We start from the raw sequence: 21,567 nt of genomic DNA on the forward strand, positions 1-21,567 counted from the left end.
ATATGATCCTGTAAGCGCTACCAGGAGTGACCTCTGAGTGCAGAGCCAGAGCCCTGGGTACCACTGAGTATGAATCCAAAATAAATTTTTGTTTAATGAGTATTTTTCCTTTCTAAATTGAAGGTACTTAGTTTTATTTTCCAGGCATAATAAAAGCTAAATGTTATCTCCTTTTGCTTCCTGTTCCTCTTTTCCCTTCCACACCTGGTTCCTCTACTGGGAATCAAACATAGGAGTCTTGTGTGCAAAAGACCAAACTACCTCCCTGGCCATGTTAAGGCCTTTTCTATGGTTTCTACATCAACAACTCAATTCCTAAAACATCACTAAACATCACTAAACCCATTTTACAGCTGAGAAAAGTGAGATAGGTGGTTAAGCATTGGTTCAGCATATAATGCAGAAAAGAATTTTTATGCAGGCTCTCAAATTTGCTCTTAGTATCAAAACACTCACTAATTGTCGTTTATTAAACATTTCAGCTGAAATTCGTTGCTCAAGGCTTCCACAATGCCTTTTATTATCACTGTATTTCCAGTCTCCCTCACTAAGACTTCAAGATGCTTGAATAAAAGGAATAAATCGTTCACGTCTTTATTCCAAGCATGGAATGACCAATACAAAGCTGAGCAGTAACAATGAAAAATGGTTTGAGTCTTTATGTTCTAGGCAGTGTGACTTCATATACATTAACTTTATTCCTCACATTAGCCTTTAGTGTCTTTTTGTTCCATTTAATTTTATTTTTTAATTTTTTTTTTTTTTTTGCTTTTTGGGTCACACCCGGCAATGCACAGGGGTTACTCCTGGCTCTGTGCTCAGGAATCACCCCTGGCGGTGCTCAGGGGACCATATGGGATGCTGGGAATCGAGCCCGTGTTGGCCGCGTGCAAGGCAAACGCCCTAACCGCTGTGCTATCTCTCCAGCCCCTCCATTTCATTTTAATTTCTTTCCATTGCAGGGGAAAGTGGTGCATGTGGCCTCAGTACGTACTCAGCACTGGTGATTAAGGTCATGACCTCATTTTCGCTGAGTGCCTTCCAAACCACTGACCTATCTTCTGGGTCCTTCTCTGGGATCAGCAGGAATGTACTGACCACCTCAGTGGCAGCTGCTTCATTGTTTTTTGGTTGGAGGGTAGGGGACCATTATTTGGGCCACTGCTGGCAGTGCTCTGGGCTTACTCCCGGTACTGTGCTCAGCGATCACTCCCAGCAGTGCTCAGGGGACCATATATGAGGATGGGATCAAACTGGTGTTGGCTGCTGCAAGATAAGCACCTTATTCCCTGTACTACCTCTCTGGCCCCACAGTGCCTTCATAGTTCACTCAATCTAGATGTCTCCATGGGCTTTCTAGGTATTAATGTCACTTAAGTCAGGTTTTATATTAATTCTTTATTTGTACTTAATGCTTTGAAACTTTGGGAAAGGTTATATTCTAGAAAGAATGAAGTCATTGTTACTGGGTTAAATTTACTTCATCGTAAAGTCTGTGGGGGAAGGATAAATTTTGTCTCTTTTATTACCACTGAATCAAGTCATTCAGATATGAAGTCATCACTGTATGAAGAAATATCTAAAAGCCAATAAGCAAGGTATGAATCTTTCCAAGAGAGAACAGCTCATCTGCTAAGATGACTGATTAATAAAATTACATTTCTACTAAAATGGATAGTATATTTGTTCATTGTGAAATGTATCCTTAAAAATAAGTTGGGTCAAAATATGAGTCTACCATTTACTGAAATTTCTATTGATGTAATTTACTTACTGATGCACAGGCCAAAATTCCAAAAAATCCAACCTTCTGTACTAGGTTTTGAACAGCCAGTTTAGCCCGGGTAGGAAAGTCCTGTACAGAAAAAAAAGCGCAACATTTTTAAATGTACAAAGGAGAGTGAAAGGTGGCTTATTGTAAGATAAAAACACTTCACATTCCAAAAACATTGATGCATCAAGTAAATAATTGAACAAAAATCACAGCAGGTTGCACTGGACAGCATGCAAAATAAATCTTGAGGAACACTGTATCTTAAAATGTTATCACTTCAAGAATTAAACATATTTATTTTTGGGGTTCCCTGAGAGTAGAGATAATAAATGTAATAAACCAAGTAGGAACTCCCTTCTTCCTTCCCTCCCCTCCTTCTGTTTTTGGGCGATGCTCAGGGGTCACTCCTGGAAGTGCTCAAAAGACCATATGGGGTATAGGGATTGAACCCTGGTCAGCCACAAGTAAGGCAAGCACCCTACCTTGCTATACTATCACTCCAGCTCTAACTCTTTTCTTTTGGAAACACTGGGATACCACATCTTTTCATCTTGTATAACTCACCAGGTTTATTCTATGACAAACATCAGGGGAAGAAATCCTAAGAATTCTTTCAAGACTGTCAATGAAGGCATCTCTGCCGATCACTAGGCAGAAAAGCCAATAACTAGCAGAAATTGCACCAAGCAACCATTACCCCACAAAACAAAATAACATCCTACATTTCCACAACACTTTATTCAAGCTTTTCATCTACCTTGTGGTGTATGTATAAATATATGGTATACATTATTTATTTACACTTAGCTTTATAGTGTAATTTATAATCATAATACAAGTTATGACATATAATTATATATATTTTCCAATATATTTAACATCTATTATGTGTATCTATTTATTTTGCATTTTTTGGTATGTATAAATATATCCTTAAAATCTTGAACCCAGGGGCCGAAGAGATAGCATGGTAAGAAGGGCAGTTGCCTTGGACATGGCTGACCTGGGTTGGATCCCTGGCACCCCACATCTCCCGAGCCCTGCCAGGAGAGATGACTGAATGTAGAATCAGGAGTAAGCCCTGAGAAGAGATGGGTGTGGTCTCCTCTCCAAGAAAAAAACCACTTGGCACTTCTGGTCTGAGCAATTGTATAGAAGGTAAGCTGCTTGCTTTGCATGGCCAACCCAGGTTCAATGACACCTGGGTACCACATACATGGTCCTGGCATCACTATGGTTCCCCACCCCTCACCAGGAGCAATCCCTGAGCTCAGAGCCAGGCATAACCTGAGCACGTTTGAATGTGGTCAAAACAAACAAACAAACAAACTCTGAATCCAGAGGATGCTCAGGAGATCAGAGGTTACTCCTAGCTCAGTGCTCAGGAATTACTCCTTGTGGTGCTCAGGGGACCATATCAGAAGCTGGGATTGAACCTGGGTTGGGTGCCTCCAAGGCAAATGTCGTACTCTCTGTACTATTGCTCTGGCACTGAGATATGTTTTTGATCTTTGGTACCACATCAAAACAAAACTCAATTTAAAAATCAACTATTTTAGTGCTAGAGCAATAGTACCGGGGGTAGGGTGCTTGCCCTGCATGCAGCTAACCTGGGCTTAATTCCCAGCACCCCATATGGTCTCCCAAATCCCATTAAGAGTGATCTCTGTGTACAGAGCCAGGAGGAAGCCCTGAGCAGCATTCCGTGTGTCCCAACACCCCCTCCAACAAACAAAACTCAACCAATTCCCTAGTTTTGAAATGATATGTACACCAATCAAAATTTCAGTTGAAAGGGGGCTAAGGTGGTGATTATGCCTTGTATATTCCTTTTTGGTACTGCTTTTCCCTTTCCCAGTACCATGGAGGACCCTGAGAGCTGTCAGGAAATATGAAATTGTATTACTAGATTATAAAATAGTTGACAGTTTTATTTCCCACTTCCCTTATTTTGTTGTAATGACTGAAGTCACCCATTTTCATTGTGGTACAGTGTGTCAGTGTGTGGAGACTGAATGTTTTGGCTATGGCACCGAAGATGACAAGTGCCAGTGTTGCTGGGAAGGCGCTGGGAACACTGGGGCTGAGTTGGTGACTTCATGCCTGCCAGGAAACCAGGAGCTATACTGAGGCTCCCAGTCAGGAGATTTTATTAATAAACACCAAGCAAAATGCCTTATCCGCTGTGCTATCGCTCCAGCCCAAGGAAGTGTTTTATAAATGGAGGAGTTTTACATTTTTTTCCCCAAGTTGTTTTTGTTTATAACACCAACCTTTTTTTTTTTTTTTTTTTTTTGCTTTTTCGGTCATACCCGGTGATACACAGGGGTTACTCCTGGCTCATGCACTCAGGAATTACTCCTGGAGGTAGGAATTGCTCGGGGGACTATATGGGGTGCTGGGAATTGAACCTGGGTCGGTTGTGTGCAAGGCAAACGCACTACCTGTTGTTCTATCACTCCAGGCCCCAATAGCACAACTTTTTTTTTGGGGGGGTCACACCCGCCAATGCTCAGGGGTTACTCCTGACTCTGCACTAAGGAACCACTCCTGGCGGTGCTCAGGGGACCATATGGGATGCTGGGATACGAACCCGGGTCGGCCGCGTGCAAGGCAAACGCCCTACACGCTGTGCTATTGCTCCAGCCCCCCAATAGCACAACTTTTTAAAAAATTTTTAATAGTGAGAGACCATGAGGTACAGTTGTAGACCTACACATTTTTGTGCTTGGGTTTCAGTTATACAACGATCAAACACCCACCCCTCCACCAGTGCGCATTTCCCACCACCACGGATCCCAGCATCCCCTCTCCCCCCCCAGCCCCCATCCCACCCTGCCTCTGTGGCAGGGCATTTCCCTCTCTCTCCTTTTGAGTGCCGTGGTCTGCAAAAGAGGCATTGAGTGGCAATCATGCTCGGTCGACAGTCTACCCTCAGCATGCTCTCCCATCGTGGGCGGATCCTCCCAACACCCTTTATTTGGTGTTCCCTTCTCTTTCTGAGCTCCCTTTTCCCCTAACATGTGTGGTTGTCCTCCGGGTCATTGAGTAAAATTCCTGGTACTAATCTCTGTCATAATTGGGTGTTAGTTTCCTATTTTGTTACTTTATGTTCCCCAGATGAATGCAATCTTTCTATGTCTATCCCTTTCTTTCTGAGTCATTTCGCTTAACATGATACTTTCCATGTAGTACCACTTGTATGTAAACTTCATGACTTCGTCTTTTCTAACAGCTACATAGTACTCCATTGTGTAAATGCCAATAGCACAACTTTTAACTAAAGTAAACTGGACAATAAACTAGGCAGGTGTTTTGTTTTTTAAAAAGGCTCAAACCTGGACTGAAAATCCATTCAGAAAGCTTATTATATGTTTATTAACACATGTGTTTATTAACACATAGAGTGAATATGCTACTTTCAATTCCTGTGTTTTCTAGGTCTTTCACAATATTCTCAGAATTAAAGTTGTATTCACTCAGAATTAAACAATTCATGAAATTTTACTTAAAGAGCACTGTCTGATTTATCTACAAGAAACCAGTATTAGAGGCTGGAATGAGAGTACAGTGTTTCAGTGTTTGCCTTGCACAAGACCAACCAACCCAGGTTTGATCTCTGACATCCTATATGGTCTCTTGAGCACCTCCAAGACTAAGTGCAGAGACAGGAGTGACCCAAAAACAAAAAAGAAAAAAGAAAAAAAAGAAGAAGAAAAAAATCACTATTAGTAGAACATGCATCAGTATTTTGTTGATGTCTCAGGGAAGCACTGGATGATTATTATATGAATGTGGACTACTTTACAATGGCAAGATAACTTACTCAGATTTCATAAACACAATTATATTTGGTTGTTTTTATTTTACTTTCAAAGTCATGTTCTAATTTTACTGATAAGGCCACAGAGCACTAAAAGGGCTGAGTGAATGCTTTGCATGCAGGAGCCCTGGATTAGATCCTGACACCACATGGTGGCCCTGAGCATGCTAGAGGCATCTCTCAGTCAGGAATAGCACCCACTCCCTTATTCCCCAGCACCAATTGGTGTGAGCCAAAAACAGAAAAAAAGAAAACTTACTGATACTGTTTCAATATGATTAAGATAGTATTACTGAAAATTTATTATTATTTTTTGCTTTTATTGTTTTTTTATGCAAGGGGTGGGGGGGAATGGGACATACACCTGGTGATGCCCAGGGCTTACTACTGGTTCTGTGCTCAGGGATCATTCCTGGCCGGCTCCAGCCCCCCTTTCTTTTCTAGAGGTGGTCAGGAGCTACTACGTGTCATGTTTAGGAGACCATACGGTGTTATGGTACCATATTATAGTGCAGAAGACTGAACTGGGGCCGACTGCATGGAAGGCAAGCACCTTACCCATCCCTGTCTCTCCAGCTAAACAACTCTGTCATGTTATTATTATTTATGTTATGTTATTATGATTTAAGACAGTATTAAAACTACTTCGGGCTTTGTGCTTGGGGACAGTTTCTGGCAGTGCTCAGGGGATCATGCTGTGTATGACATTCAGCACAGAAAACCATGAGCTCCGACCTGATGAGCTGTCTCTATAGCCTTCTCATACTGATTTTAGAGTAAAATATATTCATTTTCCACTTGCTTCTAAAAGAGAAAATCACATAGTCTAAATATTTGACAATTAACCTAAAAGAATGCACACATATAAACTCAACACTTGCCCCCACAAAAGCTCTTTTACTAAAGTTTAAAAAAAAATTTAAGCAAAACTTGCCATCAAATAAGCTGACGAAATACATATTAGTAATAAATATTTTAAAGAAAAAGGAACAAATCAGTACATTAGGTATTTAATATTTAAGTTAAATTAGAAGGAAATTAGTATTTATTTAGTGGGTCTGATATATTTGTGGGAACAGAGTAGCAAGTAAAATCTGATTACTTCCTCAATTGACATTCTTCATTACAAAAAAAAATCTGTACAACACCAAATTCCTCTTAATAGTTTCATTTCTCTGCATTCACATTTCACAGCATTTACCTATTTCACAATTTAAGAGCCCGAGTAAAAAGTTCATACACTAGCTCTACCTAAAAAAAAAAAAGCAGCATGCAAGGCCAGAGTGATAGTACAGTGAGTAAGGCGCTTGCCTTCTTGCACACAGCTGACCTGAGTTCCATCCCTGGCATCCCGTATGGTCTCCAGAGTGCCAACAAGACTGATTTCTGAGTGCAGAGCCAGGAATTGCTGGGTGTGCCTGCCCTCTGCCCACCCCACCAAAAGTAGCATGCACTTATAATTAGTAATCACAAATTACTTTTTATATTTCAATAGTAAATACTAAAGTAAAGGCCCTCCCGTTGATCATCGATTTGCTCGAGCGGGCCCAGTAACGTCTCCATTGGAGACTTTGTTGTTACTGTGTCTGGCATATCGAATACTCTCGGTAGCTTGCCGGGCTCTCCAATATAAAATAAAAATAAAATTAGTACTGCTGCTCCCACAAATAATGATTGCATATGGAAAGAATTTATGCCTCTGAAAGTAATAATGAGACTATTAACACTCTCCCGGAGACTACAAAAAACAAAGATGGAATAAAGTTACAGTAAGGTCTATTTCTGAGATTTCATAAAGATGAAGAAATTCTTTTTTTTTGCTTTTTGGGTCACACCCGGCAATGTACAGGTGTTACTCCTGGCTCTGCACTCAGGAATTACCCCTGGCAGTGCTCAGGGATGCTGGGAATTGAACCCAGGTTGGCCGCGTGCAAGGCAAACACCCTAACCACTGTGCTATCACTCCAGCCCCAAGATGGAGAAATTTTTTAATAATAAAGACAGATAAAGTCTTAAACCATGAATATTTTACAGGCTCCTATATGCAAATCATATAGGAGCCATTAGCTCTGAGCCATCAACTGTGCCCAAATAAGGCTAATTATAATTGGTACACAAAATACAAATCTTTGTATATAAATCTTTGTATATAAAGGTATATCTAAGATATATATATATATACTCTATATAAAATTTACATATAAATCAAAGTCAACTTGACAGATATATGAAAAAACATTATGTCTTTATTTTATTTATATTTTTGGCCATGCCTCTAATATTGATCTTTAAATGGTGAAAGTTTTGTCTAAATAAGTACATGAAAACACCGCTTTAAAAGCAACTGAGACACATGGGGGGGAAGTGGATACCCTGGGGTGTGATGTTTGAATGGATGTATGCATGAAATTATCATTGGCAGTACAGTTAATCATACCTCATTAAAAACATAAATAAAAGCACCACAAAAATCCCTAAACACACAAAATGAATGCCATATTGGGATCAGAGGTAGCTCCTGTGCACACTGGCAGCCTGGGTTTGATTCCCAGCATAGCATGGTCTCCTGAGCACCATAAAACAAACAAAAAAATAAATGTAATTTATTCATGAACAGAAATGTATATTTGACCAATAACTTTGATTAACTGGTTAATCAATATGGTCAGCAGTTTTATATACATAAAAGGAGTGTCTTTTAACCTATTATTACTACATTGGCTTTCTGTCACACCTGGCAGTGTATGGGGCTTATTCTTGGCTCCGGGGGCATGTGTGTGTGAGGGATCGAACTGGGGTTGGCTACATGCAAGGAAAATGTCCTATCAGCCATACTCTCGGACTGGCTCCTCAAACCAATAACATGTTAAAATTTTTGATGAGCTACAGTTCTTCTTGGGCTGGAGGGACAGCACAGTCGATAGGGCGTTTGCCTTCCAAGCGGCCAACATGGCCGACCGGAGTTCGATTCCCCCACCCCTCTCGAAGAGCCTGGCAAGCTACCTGTGATGTATTCAATATGCCAAACATAGTAACAATTGTCACAATGGAGACACAATGTTACTGGGCCCACTTGAGCAAATCAATGAACAAAGGGAGGACAGTGACAGTGACACTTCTTGGTTTTGGTACTGATGTGGTTATACTACAAATATTAAGACCACAGAGCAATTGTCTCAATTATAAATCATTGTATACATAGGGAATCTGTGTTAAAGTACCCTCTATTTGTGCAACTCTTGAGTCATCTAAAAGTGATTTGCTAATTTCCATGCCCTACTTAAATATGCTGTCTGGGCAGGGATGCAGCTCAGTGGTAGAGCTCTGACTTAGATGTGTAAGAGCCTGGGTTTTGATTACCAAGAACTGAAAAAAAAAATTGTATCTACACCTATGTATGTTCTGTCAAGAAGGTAAAACTCTACTAACCAGAAATGAAATACAAAAGTAATGATCACTGAATACGTGAGGTTGTTTCAGCAACTCTGAAATATTAACTTGTTAGAAATACTCCACTACTGACACCCAAGGACAGTAAGAGACAGGGCCAGGAATACTGCTCCACAGTTGGAACCTGCCTCATGAGCTGGGGAAGAAGGCAGCCGGATCAGAGAAGGGATCACTAAGTCAATGAGGGATTGTTTGGGATGGGAGATTTGTGCTGAAAGTAGATAAAGGACCAAACGTGATAGCCTCTCAGTATCTATACTGCAAACCATAATGCCCAAAAGCAGAGAGAGTATGGCGGGGGGGCGGGGGGGGCGGAGACTGTCTGCCAAAGAGGCAGGGGAGGGTTGGGAAGATGGGGTGATACTGAGGACATTGGTGGTGGGAAATGTGCATTGGTGGGAGGGATGGGTATTCGATCATTATATGACTGAAACTCAAGCAGGAAAGCTTTGTAACTATCTCATGATGATTGATGAAAGAAAGAAAGAAAGAAAGAAAGAAAGAGAGAGAGAAGAAAGACTCTAGTATCTGTGTAGAAACTGCAACATAACAAACCACTTTTGTGCAAAACAGTACTGATTCACTGACTACAAAGTAAACAAAGGTTTTTTTTGGTCTTTTAAAAAAAAATCTTACTCCTATATTTATATATGCAGTTCTGGGAATCAAACCTGAGGTTCCTGAAAGCAAAGCATGTTCTCCAGCCTTGTGGGCTATCCCATGGCAAGTTAAGTACCTTACCACCTACTGTACTCTTCTCCAGCCTACAAATTATTCAATTATTTTTTGGATTTTGGGCCACATCCAAAATCCAGCAGTGCTCAGGGCTCACTCCTGGGGGAGCTAAGGCATCACATGGGGTGCCAGGGATTGAACCTGGGTCAGTCGCATGCAAGAAAAGAGCACGACCCAACTGTTCTATCATTTCAGCCTACAAATTATTTTAATACTGACAACTCATAATACATCTCAACTAAAAGAACTGTAAAGATTTTCCCTCTTCTACAGATAGTCCTAATAAATGCTATCTGGTAATTAGCAGCTTTGACATTCAAAAATTTGAACACTGAATAAGCTCAAGGAAGAAAATAAAAGTCTCAAGTATTTTAAATGCTGGTTTAGAAAACAGTATGTGTTTTTTTCATACCTAAAATTTTATTTGTTTTTGGCTTTTTTGGGTCAAACCCGGGTAACACTTAGGCACCATATGGGATGCTGGGGATCGAGCCCAGGTCAGCCATGTGCAAGGCAAACGCTCCACTGCCCTACCTGCTGTGCTATTGCTTTGGCCCCTCATACAAAAAATTTTAAAGACAAAATTACAATGTTTTCCAAAAATTAAAGTTCTTGCTTACAAGAAGTTAAATTCAAGGGGTCAGGTATGTGGCTCAGTGGCAGAGCACATGTCTCATGTGCATGCAGTTCAGTTTTAGATCCCCGGTGCACATACAACCACACACAATTAAATCTGACTGAATAAAGCTGGTGACTACTAAATGCACAATAAAAACAAACAAAACAAACATGAGGGAATTTTGGTTTCTTTTTTGTCCTTTTTGTTTTTGGACATACGCAGTGGTGCTCTTGGAAGTGCTCAGAGGAGCTTATGTAGTGCTAGGGATTGAACTCAGGTCAGCCATGTGTACAGCAAGTGCCCAACCCTTTGTGCTATTTTCCCATTCCTTCAAAAAAATAAATAAATTTATAAACTAAACCAACAAACAAAGAGAGTATATGACAATCTGTAATCTATGAAAGGCAACACTGGTAATACCAAACTATGGATGGAAAAAAAAAATCCAAATACCAAGAAAGTGGTTGAGCTAACTTAAATATCCCAAATTAAGAAAACTGTATCAGTGTGGAATCCACAATACTGCCAGGCACAGGAAACTTAATAGACTGAAAACAGAAACAGAAGTGTGCACTTCTCTATTATGAGAAATATAAATAGCAAGATTCCTTTTCTAGGATAGAATCAATCATACTTCACAAACTCGTAATAGGTCCTAGAAGAAGGGGCAGAGTTTAAATTCCAAATCTATGCAGAAACTAAAAGTTTAAAGTAAGAAATTCATGACAATAAATGGAAAGGTAATAAATGAGCCAGTAAGAAAAAAGTGGCAGGTAAATTTCAAGGTGAACAAACATGCTAATGCATTTTAAGAAAAATTAAATACAAAATGATGTGCTATGAAAGTTGTATGGTATGAACAAATGAAAGAGAACTGAAACAGGTTGAAATCTTGTGACCTCCTTGGGAAGGGGAAGGGCAAGTCCTCCCTATCACCCCTCTCTCGTTTGAAGCCCAGCAGAGACACTAATACCCGAGAGCCTCTCTTTGGAATACAAAGCAGCCCAGCTTCACAGCTTAGGCCTAACTTCAAGAAACCCAAGACAAAGAATCCTGATATTTCTACAGGTCCTGGAGTGAGCAGCTACATATGCAGCCATGTAAAACAATATGCAAATTCCACAATGCTGACAGCCCTGTAGGAGCACAGCAAATTAGATGGGAAAGTAGCACAGAAGCCCACTCAGCGCAATAAGCAAAATCAGCAATACAGAAGGCTCGACTAGTAACAGACTGCTTACTTGGGAAGTCCTCAGACACTGACTTGAAAAACACCATTGTGAGATAGAACAACTTTCACTTTTTTTTTAACTGAAACATCCCATTTAACATTTTGTTGTAGCAAGTAGTAAGAAATAACCTGCTTAGTGGGCAGACCTCAGGGGTAGGTGGGAAACTGGGGACAATGGTGAAGGAAAGGTCACAATGCTGGTAGTACGATTGGTGCTGAAATACTGAATGTCCGAAACAACCGAATTATGAACAACTTTGTAAATCATGCAGTTTAAAGTTAGGGGGAAAAAACAGAAGAAAAGGGAATTGAGAGTAATCTCCCAAGCAGTTTGTTAAACATTTTATTAAAAATGTCACCACAGGGGCCAGAGAGATGAACTAGGTGGGCTAAAGGTGAGTGAGGGTAAGGTGACCACAATGGTGCCCTGAGTCACACAGGAGTGATACCTGATGGCAGAGCTTTGAGTAAGCCCTAAGCATGGCAGGATGGGAATCCACATACCCCCTCCCCCACCACACACCCACACCCACACACCAAATATGCCAGCAAAATGCATTTCTAAACAGAACCATAATTTTAGATCATAAAGCAGGAGTATGGCAACGGAGCTGTCACTGGAAAATCATGTGCAGATGACATACTGTCAGGAAAGATATAAAAGGATTATATAAAGACCCATCAGAGAGAAAATGAATGAGGAGGTCCAAGAGTTTTTAGGGGGTATCAGACATAAAAAGTAAATTAGATTCTCCAGGAAGGATGAAAAGGGAATTGGCTGAAACTAAAAATGTTAAGGAAAATGTTTAACAACATCTTACAGTACTAGAGTAGGGTTGTCCCTTTTATAACTTGAGAGAGGCAAATTAAAACAATGAACTGCAAAATATAACAGGTTATGAGCTAACAGAAGTCTTTATCTCAAGAAGCAGTAAAAATATGAAATTTTGATAAATCAATCCAGACCCCTATTAGCGAGACGGACAAGAAGGCTATACCATATCCCTTACATCTTTTTTTTTATGTGGGGGAAGTGGGGTACATCTGGTGGTGCTCAAGGACTGAACTAGAGTTGGCAGAATCCAAGGCAAGTGCCTGAACCCTGCACTATCTCTCTGGCTCCATATCTCTTTTAAGGTGATCACCAGAATAATCATATCCATTTCTTGTTCTATGTAGAACTTAAAAATATGACAGGCTGAGGCCGGGAATGTAGCTTAATGCTACATGCTTCACATGTATGCAGTGCTAGGGTCAATTCTTGATACACCCCTCCACCCCTTCCCTCCCAAAATCATGGCAGTCACATTTTCATACTGTACCACCCACGGCAGAAAAAAAGAGGAAAAAGACTCTCAAGAGACATTTCCTTATTACTCATCACGAGGGCAGAAGGCTCAAAGGAACAGAGCACATGCTTTGCATGTTGGAGCCCTAGAGTGATCCCCAGCACTGCATGGTCCCCTAGCACTGCTGGGTGTAGCCCCTGGCCTCCTCCCACCATCCCTTCCCAGAAGGTTCACTATGAGGGAACTACTGATTTATTATGACAAAAACCACTTGGTTATGCAGAAAAAAAACAACACCCCTTGGAATAGTAAAGCATTTAATACTTATTCTGCCACTCTTGTCTTGTATTAAAATCTGATCTTGGACCCCTGGGAGCATTCAATGGCTGTAACACAGGGTGGGGCTGGATTCTGAGTGCTACAGATATGCAAACCCAGGAGCAAAACCACAGCATGCAGAGCTTGTTGGTCTAGGTTTCAATGAAAGGGGCCTTTCCAAAGACATTTTACAAAAGGTGTTTGAAATACAAACCTGAAAAAAAAAATCCCAAAATTAGATTAACAAAGGTAACTTAATGCCTACCAACTGTTTATTTTTTCCATATCTATAAGCAGGTGTGCAAATAAAAAGAACAAAGCAGACATAAAAACTATAGTCTACTTCAAAGTCTAAAGCAAACAGGAAAACCTTAGATATTTATTACTGTGCTGTTAGTACCTAAACTGTGTTTTTCTTATTTCCAGTATAAAACCACCTAGTTTCAAATACAGTAGATGCTTCACTGAAACTTAAAAAAAAATACTTTAATCATGTTTGGGGTTTCCTCAGAAGTGCTGGGGGGCCCAGGGGCCACACAGCCACACCCAAGGGAAAGGGGGTAGGTCACACAGCAGCACTTGGGACTGCCATGGGCCACTGTGCTCACCGGGTTCACACCCCTCTGCACTATCTCCCAACCCCTTTCTATTTTAATTTGGACACTTAGAGTCAGAGAGCACAGTTAGAATAAAAATAAATTTAAACTTCCATAATGTTGTATTATTTCCTGTGTTAAATAATTTGCCCCAACTTTTCTAGCATGTCTTCTTTTCCCTAGATTTTATTACAAAAAGGCTTAGAATGATAACAATATTTGGGATGCCAGACCTAAAAGTTTTCACTACATAAACATTTTCAGTGAGAATCTGGCTGACACTTCATGGTCAAAGCTTAGGACACATGGGGCTGGAGGGGCTGAGTACAATCCAGGGGGTAGGGCACTGGACTGACACACAGCAACCTGGGTTCAATCTCCAGCATCTCATGAGGTCCCTCAAGCTCACCAGGGTGAGTGCAGTCAGGAGTTACTCCTGAGCACCAGAGGGTGTGGCACAAAACAGGGTTGTTGGGGGTTGTGGTGGGGTGTGTGTGTGTGGGAAGACATATGGGACCAGAGAAAGAATACAGTAGGTAGCATGCAGCTCAACCAGGTTCTAAACCAGGTACCCCATACAGTTGCCTTGAACACCAAGGAGTGATCCCTGAGTGTAGAGCCAGGATTAAGTGCTGAGCACAGCCAGGTGTGGCACCAAAATATAAACAAAAAGTTAGAAATGCATATGGAAAAAAGTATTATTAAAATACTCACTATGAAGTGCCAAGGATGTAGCTCAGATGTATAATACTTACCTTGCATGTGTGATGCCCACTGGATTCAATCCCTCCCCTTCCACAAAATAAGTCAACCAACAAGTAAACAAAATCCCAGAAATTAAGGCAGCAAGTTTCCCATTCATATCATCATCTTGACATTAAGCAACCTGGAATCAAGTTGCAACTATCCTGTTTAGTCAGTTAATACAGGAGTAATCTGAAGAAACAGAGAAGAGAGGCTGGAATGACAGTACAATGGATAGAGTTCGCCTTGCAGGAGACTGTTCCAGGGTGAGCCCTGGCACACCATATGGTCCCCTGAGCACTATCAGGAGCAATTCTTAAATGCAGAGCCAGCAACAATAACTCTTGAGTACTGCAGGGCTGGAGCGATAGCACAGCGGTAGGGCGTTTGCCTTGCACACAGCCAACATGGCCGACCCGAGTTCGATTCCTCCGCCCCTCTCGGAGAGCCCAGCAAGCTACCGAGAGTATCTCGCCCGCACAGCAGAGCCTGGCAAGCTCCCCTTGACGTATTCGATATGCCAGACACAGTAACAACAAAGTCTCCAATGGAGATGTTACTGGGCCCGCTCGAGCAAATCGATGATCAACGGGAGGGCCTTTACCTTTACCTTTTACTGTAGGGTGTGGCCAAAAAAATAATAGAGAGAGGAAGGAAGGAAGAAAGGAAGGAAGGAAGGAAGGAAGGAAGGAAGGAAGGAAGGAAGGAAATAGAGTTCAAAGAAAAAGTTTTCTGAGAAAGTAATTAAAAAAGTGGCATTAAAAATTCTACCATGGGGCTGGAGTGATAGCACAGCGGGTAGGGTGTTTGCCTTGCATGCGGCCGACCTGGTTTCGATTCCCAGCATCCCATATGGTTCCCTGAGCACCGCCAGGAGTGATTCCTGAATGCAGAGCCAGGAGTAACCCCTGTGCAATGCCGGGTGTGACCCAAAAAGAAAAAAAAAATTCTACTATAAATGCGCTTGGGCTGGAGCGATAGCACAGCGGTAGGGCATTTGCCTTACAAGCGGCCAACATGGCCGACCCGAGTTCGATTCCTCCGCCCCTCTCGGAGAGCCCGGCAAGCTACCGAGAGTATCTCGCCCGCACGGCAGAGCCTGGCAAGCTACCCGTGACGTATTCGATATGCCAAACACAGTAACAACAAGTCTCATGATGGAGACATTATTGGGCCCACTCGAGCAAATCAATGAACAACAGGAGGACCATGACCGTGAATGTGCTTAGAAACTACAACTACAGAATTATTTCAAGTGCTATCTTATTGTGTTGAACCAGAGACAAGTTAAGTGACCTTTGGTACTAAAGAGGATTGTGAAAGCAGATGCAATATCCTATACCAGAATCCTTCAAGAGAGATGGACCACTTACAATTGCTTCATGGTGATGGCACTTTGTGGTAAGATCATGAGCCGGCTCTGAAAGAAGAGCTAGCAGGCCTGCCTTTTCAAAAAATAAATGTTGGTGTGGTTGGTTGATTCTGAAAAGAGAACTACAGTGTGCCTCGGCAGTTTTGACCTGGCCTTTACACGAAATGCGAAACTTTCACTAATGCTAACATTCATCATGGCAGGGTTTGTCAGTTTAACCCCTAGCAAAAGAGCAAGAGAATCTGGGAGGAGGAAGCTTTTCTGTGGAAGTCCTGACGCAATACAAACCAATGCAGTTATTGCGAAGCTTAATGCAAACCCTCTAGAGTCCACGCTGACACATTCTTTAACAAGCCTTGTGGTTACAGGGAAGCTGGTTTCACTCTGACTCACTCCTGCTCAAACAGTTTACTGGAAATGAAGGGGAGGGGGAATTTTCAGAGAAGTCATGTGACAGGCAGACAAACCACAGTCAGTAAAGGTTCAACAGAGTCAAAAACAGGTCCCAGTAACCACTGACACCCAGAGGAATGTTCCACAGTGGCATAAGTTATATGAAAATGAGACCTGTTGGGTTTCAGATCATTCACACCAAGAACTTTCCCATAAATCTCTGTATGTGAAGAAACGGATACTTCACAGGACGAAAAACCAGCAGGCACTGGCCTAGTGTTGGAAACAGCAAATATTTTATAGGAAAGTCTAAATAGCAGAAGATAGCATTAAAGGAATGTTGCAACACTTGCATGCGTGCTTAGATAGTCCTTACTGATACCTTCCCATAGTCTCTGAAATGTACATACTCAATCATTATCAAAGAAAGTCAAGGGGCTAGGGGGATGACTCAAAGGGCTAGAGAGCATGCTTTGCCAAGGGGAGCCTGGGGATGGATCACTAAGCACTGCATGGTTACTTGAGCGCCTTGTGGGGCAACCCCTGAGCACTGAGCCAGGAGTAGATGCCGAGTACCACTGAGAATGGCCCAAATCCCGAAAACAAACAAGAATGTCAAATGAATATTTTAGTTTCACCTTGTCTTTGGGGGAAGTTTTCACTGATTAGACTTTTCTCTCGGAGAGCCCGGCAAGCTACTGAAAGTATCTCACCTGCACGGCAAAGCCTGGCAAGCTCCCCCGTGACGTATTCGATATGCCAAACACAGTAACAAGTCTCACAATGGAGACGTTACTGGGCCCGCTCGAGCAAGCTGATGAACAACGGGAGGACAGTGCTACAGTGCTATAGACTTTTCTCTGATAAGAAAAAAAAAATGCACTAGCTCTAAGAATAAGAACCAGGTCAGAGAGATAGTAAAGGATTAACGCAGCGGCTCTGTGGCCAATCCAGATTTCATCCCCACTCCTCTGCCAGCACTGCAGGGTACGGCCTCACGAAACAAATAGGACTGGGTCAAAGAGATAGCACAGCGGGTAGGGTGCTTGCTTTGCACGTTCCATAAAGCCCTTGCACCCCATATGGTTCCCAGAGCACCACCAGGAGTGATTCCTGAGTGCAGAGCCAGGAATAAGCTCTGAGCATTGTTGCGTGTGACTCAAAAAAACCAAAACCAACCAAACAAGAGACTAAGAACATTATAAAAGATGAAATTTTTTTCTTTTGCAGTGTTATGTATTTTTATTAATAAAATAATGTAAATAATAGGATTTCTGAATTGGATAGAATTCTAGTAAGATAAAAATAAAAGGGTTTTTGGCCTTAAGTAAATTTAACACAAGTGAGTATTTAACCTAGATATTTAACTTTAATAAATCAGATTAAATGATTTTTAAATTAATTTAAATTAGTATAAATACTAAGTCCTAAACTGTGAGACTTGTTACTGTTTTTGGCATATCGAATACATCACAGGTAGCTTGCCAGGCTTTGCCGTGCGGGAGAGATACTCTCGGTAGCTTGCTGGGCTCTCTGAGAGGGGTGGGAGGAATCGAACCCAGGTTGGCTTTGTGCAAGGCAAATGCCCTACCCGCTGTGCTATTGCTCCAGCCCATGATGTATTTGATAGGCAAAAAACAGTAGCAACAAGTCTCACAACACGTTACTGGTGCCCGCTCGAGCAAATCGATGAACAACGGGAGGACAGTGCAGTGCAGTGCTACTAAGTCCTAACAGAAACTATAAATGTTCCCTTAAAATAAGATTAAATCCATAAACTATAAAATAGCCTTTGAGTAAATACTTAATTTATGAAGGTTTATAGATTTACAAGTTACACGCAATAGAAAGACAAGTTAATCAACACAAACATGGGAGAAAAAACACACTATTTTATTTATTTTTTGGGGGGTGGCACAGCCAGCAGTGCTCAGAGACTATTTCTGGTTCTGTATTCAGAAATGACCCTTGATAGTACTCAGAGTACCATATGCAGTGAAGGGGATTGAAACCAGAGCAGCTGCACGCAAGGAAAGCGCGCTACCTGCTATACTATCTCCCTCGGGCCCCATTGCCAGACGTGTATTTATTATATTTGAAATTTCAATTTCTTATAGGAATGGGAGACAGTAAGTTTTCACACAGCTTACATGCATGGTTCTGTGACAAAAAAAAAAAAAAACGGAGGAAAACAAACTTATTCAAATCATATTCCTCCAAGAAAACATGTACAACATTCTTACTCTGTTGTGTAAGCATTAAAAACAACCATCCCTCCCCCCACTTTACTTCAATAATACTGGCTGCTTCCACTTTGGGGGAGAAAACTGGCAAACAAATTACTTTGTTTTCCAATTCTTTTATTTCTAAAGAGGCTTTCATGTTTCCTTTTTTATGCTTTTAATGGCCATAAAATAAACAAGTTACCATAAAAAACTTCATTTGTTTCTAAAGTACGTAATTTTATAAACCATTGTTTCCATGTTAAAAAAAAATCAGTTCTTTACTTAATGGTGTCTTCTACATTATCCTTATCCCTTGCTGACAGATGACTATGTGAAACATGGCAGGGTTGATAGCGGGTAGGATTCTAGCCTTGCAGGTGGCCGACCTGGATTCCTAGGTTCCATCACCCTGCCTGTAATGATCCCTGAGCGCAGAGCCAGGAGTAAGCCCTGATTGGGTGTGACCCAAACACCAAGCAAACAAACAAAAAGATGTGAAACAATTCAATTTTTGCTACACAACAATTTTTTTTTTTGCTCACTGTCATTTATGTTTTAGATGGTGGTGCTGAAATACTAAGTTGAAGATGCTCCTGCCTTTTCGCTGTTAGTTGATTCTTCCTTACTTTTTCAAAGTATATGCTGCATGAGCATATGAGAAGTATGGACAGGACCAGGTAGGCCCTGTGGAAAACAGACGTTTTTGCTGCCACCTCTCAAGAATTTACACACTCCCAGGAAAGAGAAGTAAAGTCCATGAACAGTTCTGAAAGAAGGTTAAAAAATGTGAGAAGTGACACAAGAAAGAGCGCAAGAAACAATTTCCAGGGGCTGGAGCAATAGTACAGCGGGTAGGGCGTTTGCCTTGCACGCAGCCGATCTAGGTTCGATTCCCAGCATCCCATATGGTCCCCCGAGCACCACCAAGAGTAATTCCTGAATGCATGGACCAGGTGTAATTCCTGTGCATTGCCAGTTGTGACCCAAAAAGTAAAAAAAAGAAAAAAAGAAAGAAAAAATTACTGGGGCTAGAGAGATAGTACAACTGGTAGGGTACTTGCATGGTATAGAGCTCAAAAAAAAGAAAAAAGAAAGAAAAAAAAAAACAATTTCCAGGGACTGGAGAGATAGTTAAGATGCCTGCGTTGTACCAAACATGACGGCCTCTTAGTATTATCTGTACTGCAAACCCAAAGGGGGAGGGGGGAGGAGAGAGAGCGAGAGCGAGAGCGAGAGCGAGAGCGAGAGAGAGAGAGAGAGAGAGAGAGAGAGAAGAAAAGTGCCTGCCAAAGAGGCAGGATGGGGGTGGGAGGGTGGCGGGTGGAAGGAGATACAGGGGATATTGGAGGTGGAAAATGTACATTGGTAGAGGGATGGGTGGTGTTGGAACATTGATGACTGAAATCCAGTCATGAAAGTTTTGTGATTCAATTAATAAAAAAAGATGCCTTCCTTGTATGTGGCCGACTCAGGCTTGATCCCAGCAGATCATTTGGTCCTGAGTACAGATAGGACTGTGCACAGAGCCAGAAGTAAGGCGTACGGACCCTGGGTATGTAGTACCCCCAAGACTTCCTCCATCTCCAGGGATTAGGAGATTACTGTTTTGTTTCGACTGAGACCACACCTGGCTATGCTCAGGCGTTACTCCTGCTCTGCACTGAGGAAGCACTCCTGGTGGTGTTCAGCAGGATCATATGTGATGCTGGGGATCAAAACCAGGTCATAAAAGCTTCAAGTCAAGTGCCTTATGAATTAGATTTTTTTTTGGATTAGGAGATTTTGGAGCATCCAAGTTTTAATTTTCAAAAAATAGTTTTGTGGCTTTGTGTGGGAGCAGACTGGGGTGGAACAGGGGGAGACAAGAAAAGCGTAAATAGTAGAGACTACGCCAGCTCAGGAAAAAGGTGGAAGAAGGTCTGAGCCACATGATCTGCAGGGAGAGGACAAAAAGGAAGGCAGAATTAATAAGCCTTTCTGACTGGAGAAAGGCGGCAAGGAGGAAATGAGATGATTTCAGGTTTTGCCTGAAAGTGATTGTGAGGATGATGATATCATTAACAGAAATCAGGAACAAAGGAAAAAAGGAAGATCACAAACCTTGCCTGAAATAGTCCACAAAGCACAAAAACAGCTATCACAGCTTAACTTTTATAAATGATGCTAGAAGTGCTCAAGGTCAAAGGAAGCTACATTCATTCACGTCTACCTCCCACAGACATCTAGTGAAAACATGACAGAAAGCCAAGAGCAAAAGGAAATCAGCTTAGTGGAAAAATACTGCCCAATTTCAACAGTGTAATCAGAAAAATAAAGTAGACACTCATAACGAATCTGAACTTAAATATCTATAGCAAAAATAAATCCACTACAGTCAAACTATGATTTAAGCCAAATGTTTTTTAGCTGTAAAAATGTTACCTAGTTAACAATTTCCTAATAAAAGCATATATTCATACCCTTTAACCTAGTTGGAAAGCATCTAATAGTGAGAGCCAACTACTTTTTCCCCCACTTTTCCTGTTGATAAACTTATTCAACAAAAGGGCTTAACCTCAAGATAAAAGCACATGTTCTACATTAGTCTCAGCAATCCGAAAACTTCAATGCCCACTCTTAATCAATCATTTTAACCTAACATGCTATTTTAGCCATAGCTGCCTCAAATTTGTTATAATTAAAAAGCTGTCAGGTATTATTAATATACGAGAGAGAGAGAGAAAAAGAGAGAAGGAGAGAGGGAGAGAGAGAGAGTGTGAGTGTGATGGGAGGTTGGTGTTGGGAAAAGTACACAGGTGGAGGGATGGGTGTTGTAACAATGTGACTGAAATCTAATCATAAACAGCTTTGTAAGGGTTTGTCTCACAGTGATTCAATAAAAAAGTTAAAAAAATGACTGAGCCAGGAAAATAAAAACAAACAAACAAAAAGCTGTCAGTAGAATTATAGCTTACCAAAATCCAAAATCTAGCCCTATAGTCTCCCCCCAACCAACTTG

At 41.4% G+C, this 21,567-nt stretch overlaps 1 protein-coding gene across 1 annotated transcript in view; it reads right to left on the minus strand.

Moving 5' to 3' along the window:
- The window catches only part of VMP1 (vacuole membrane protein 1), a 120,167-nt gene that overhangs the window by 27,879 nt on the left and 70,721 nt on the right, over positions 1–21,567 (minus strand). The window contains exon 8 of the mRNA XM_056126600.1: positions 1,775–1,855. Within this exon, the coding sequence (XP_055982575.1) occupies positions 1,775–1,855 (81 nt within the window). The remainder of the gene's footprint in view (positions 1–1,774; positions 1,856–21,567) is intronic.

Source organism: Sorex fumeus, unplaced genomic scaffold, assembly GCF_029834395.1.
Source record: "Sorex fumeus unplaced genomic scaffold, SorFum_2.1 ptg000063l, whole genome shotgun sequence".
NCBI classification, from domain to species: Eukaryota; Metazoa; Chordata; class Mammalia; order Eulipotyphla; family Soricidae; genus Sorex; species Sorex fumeus.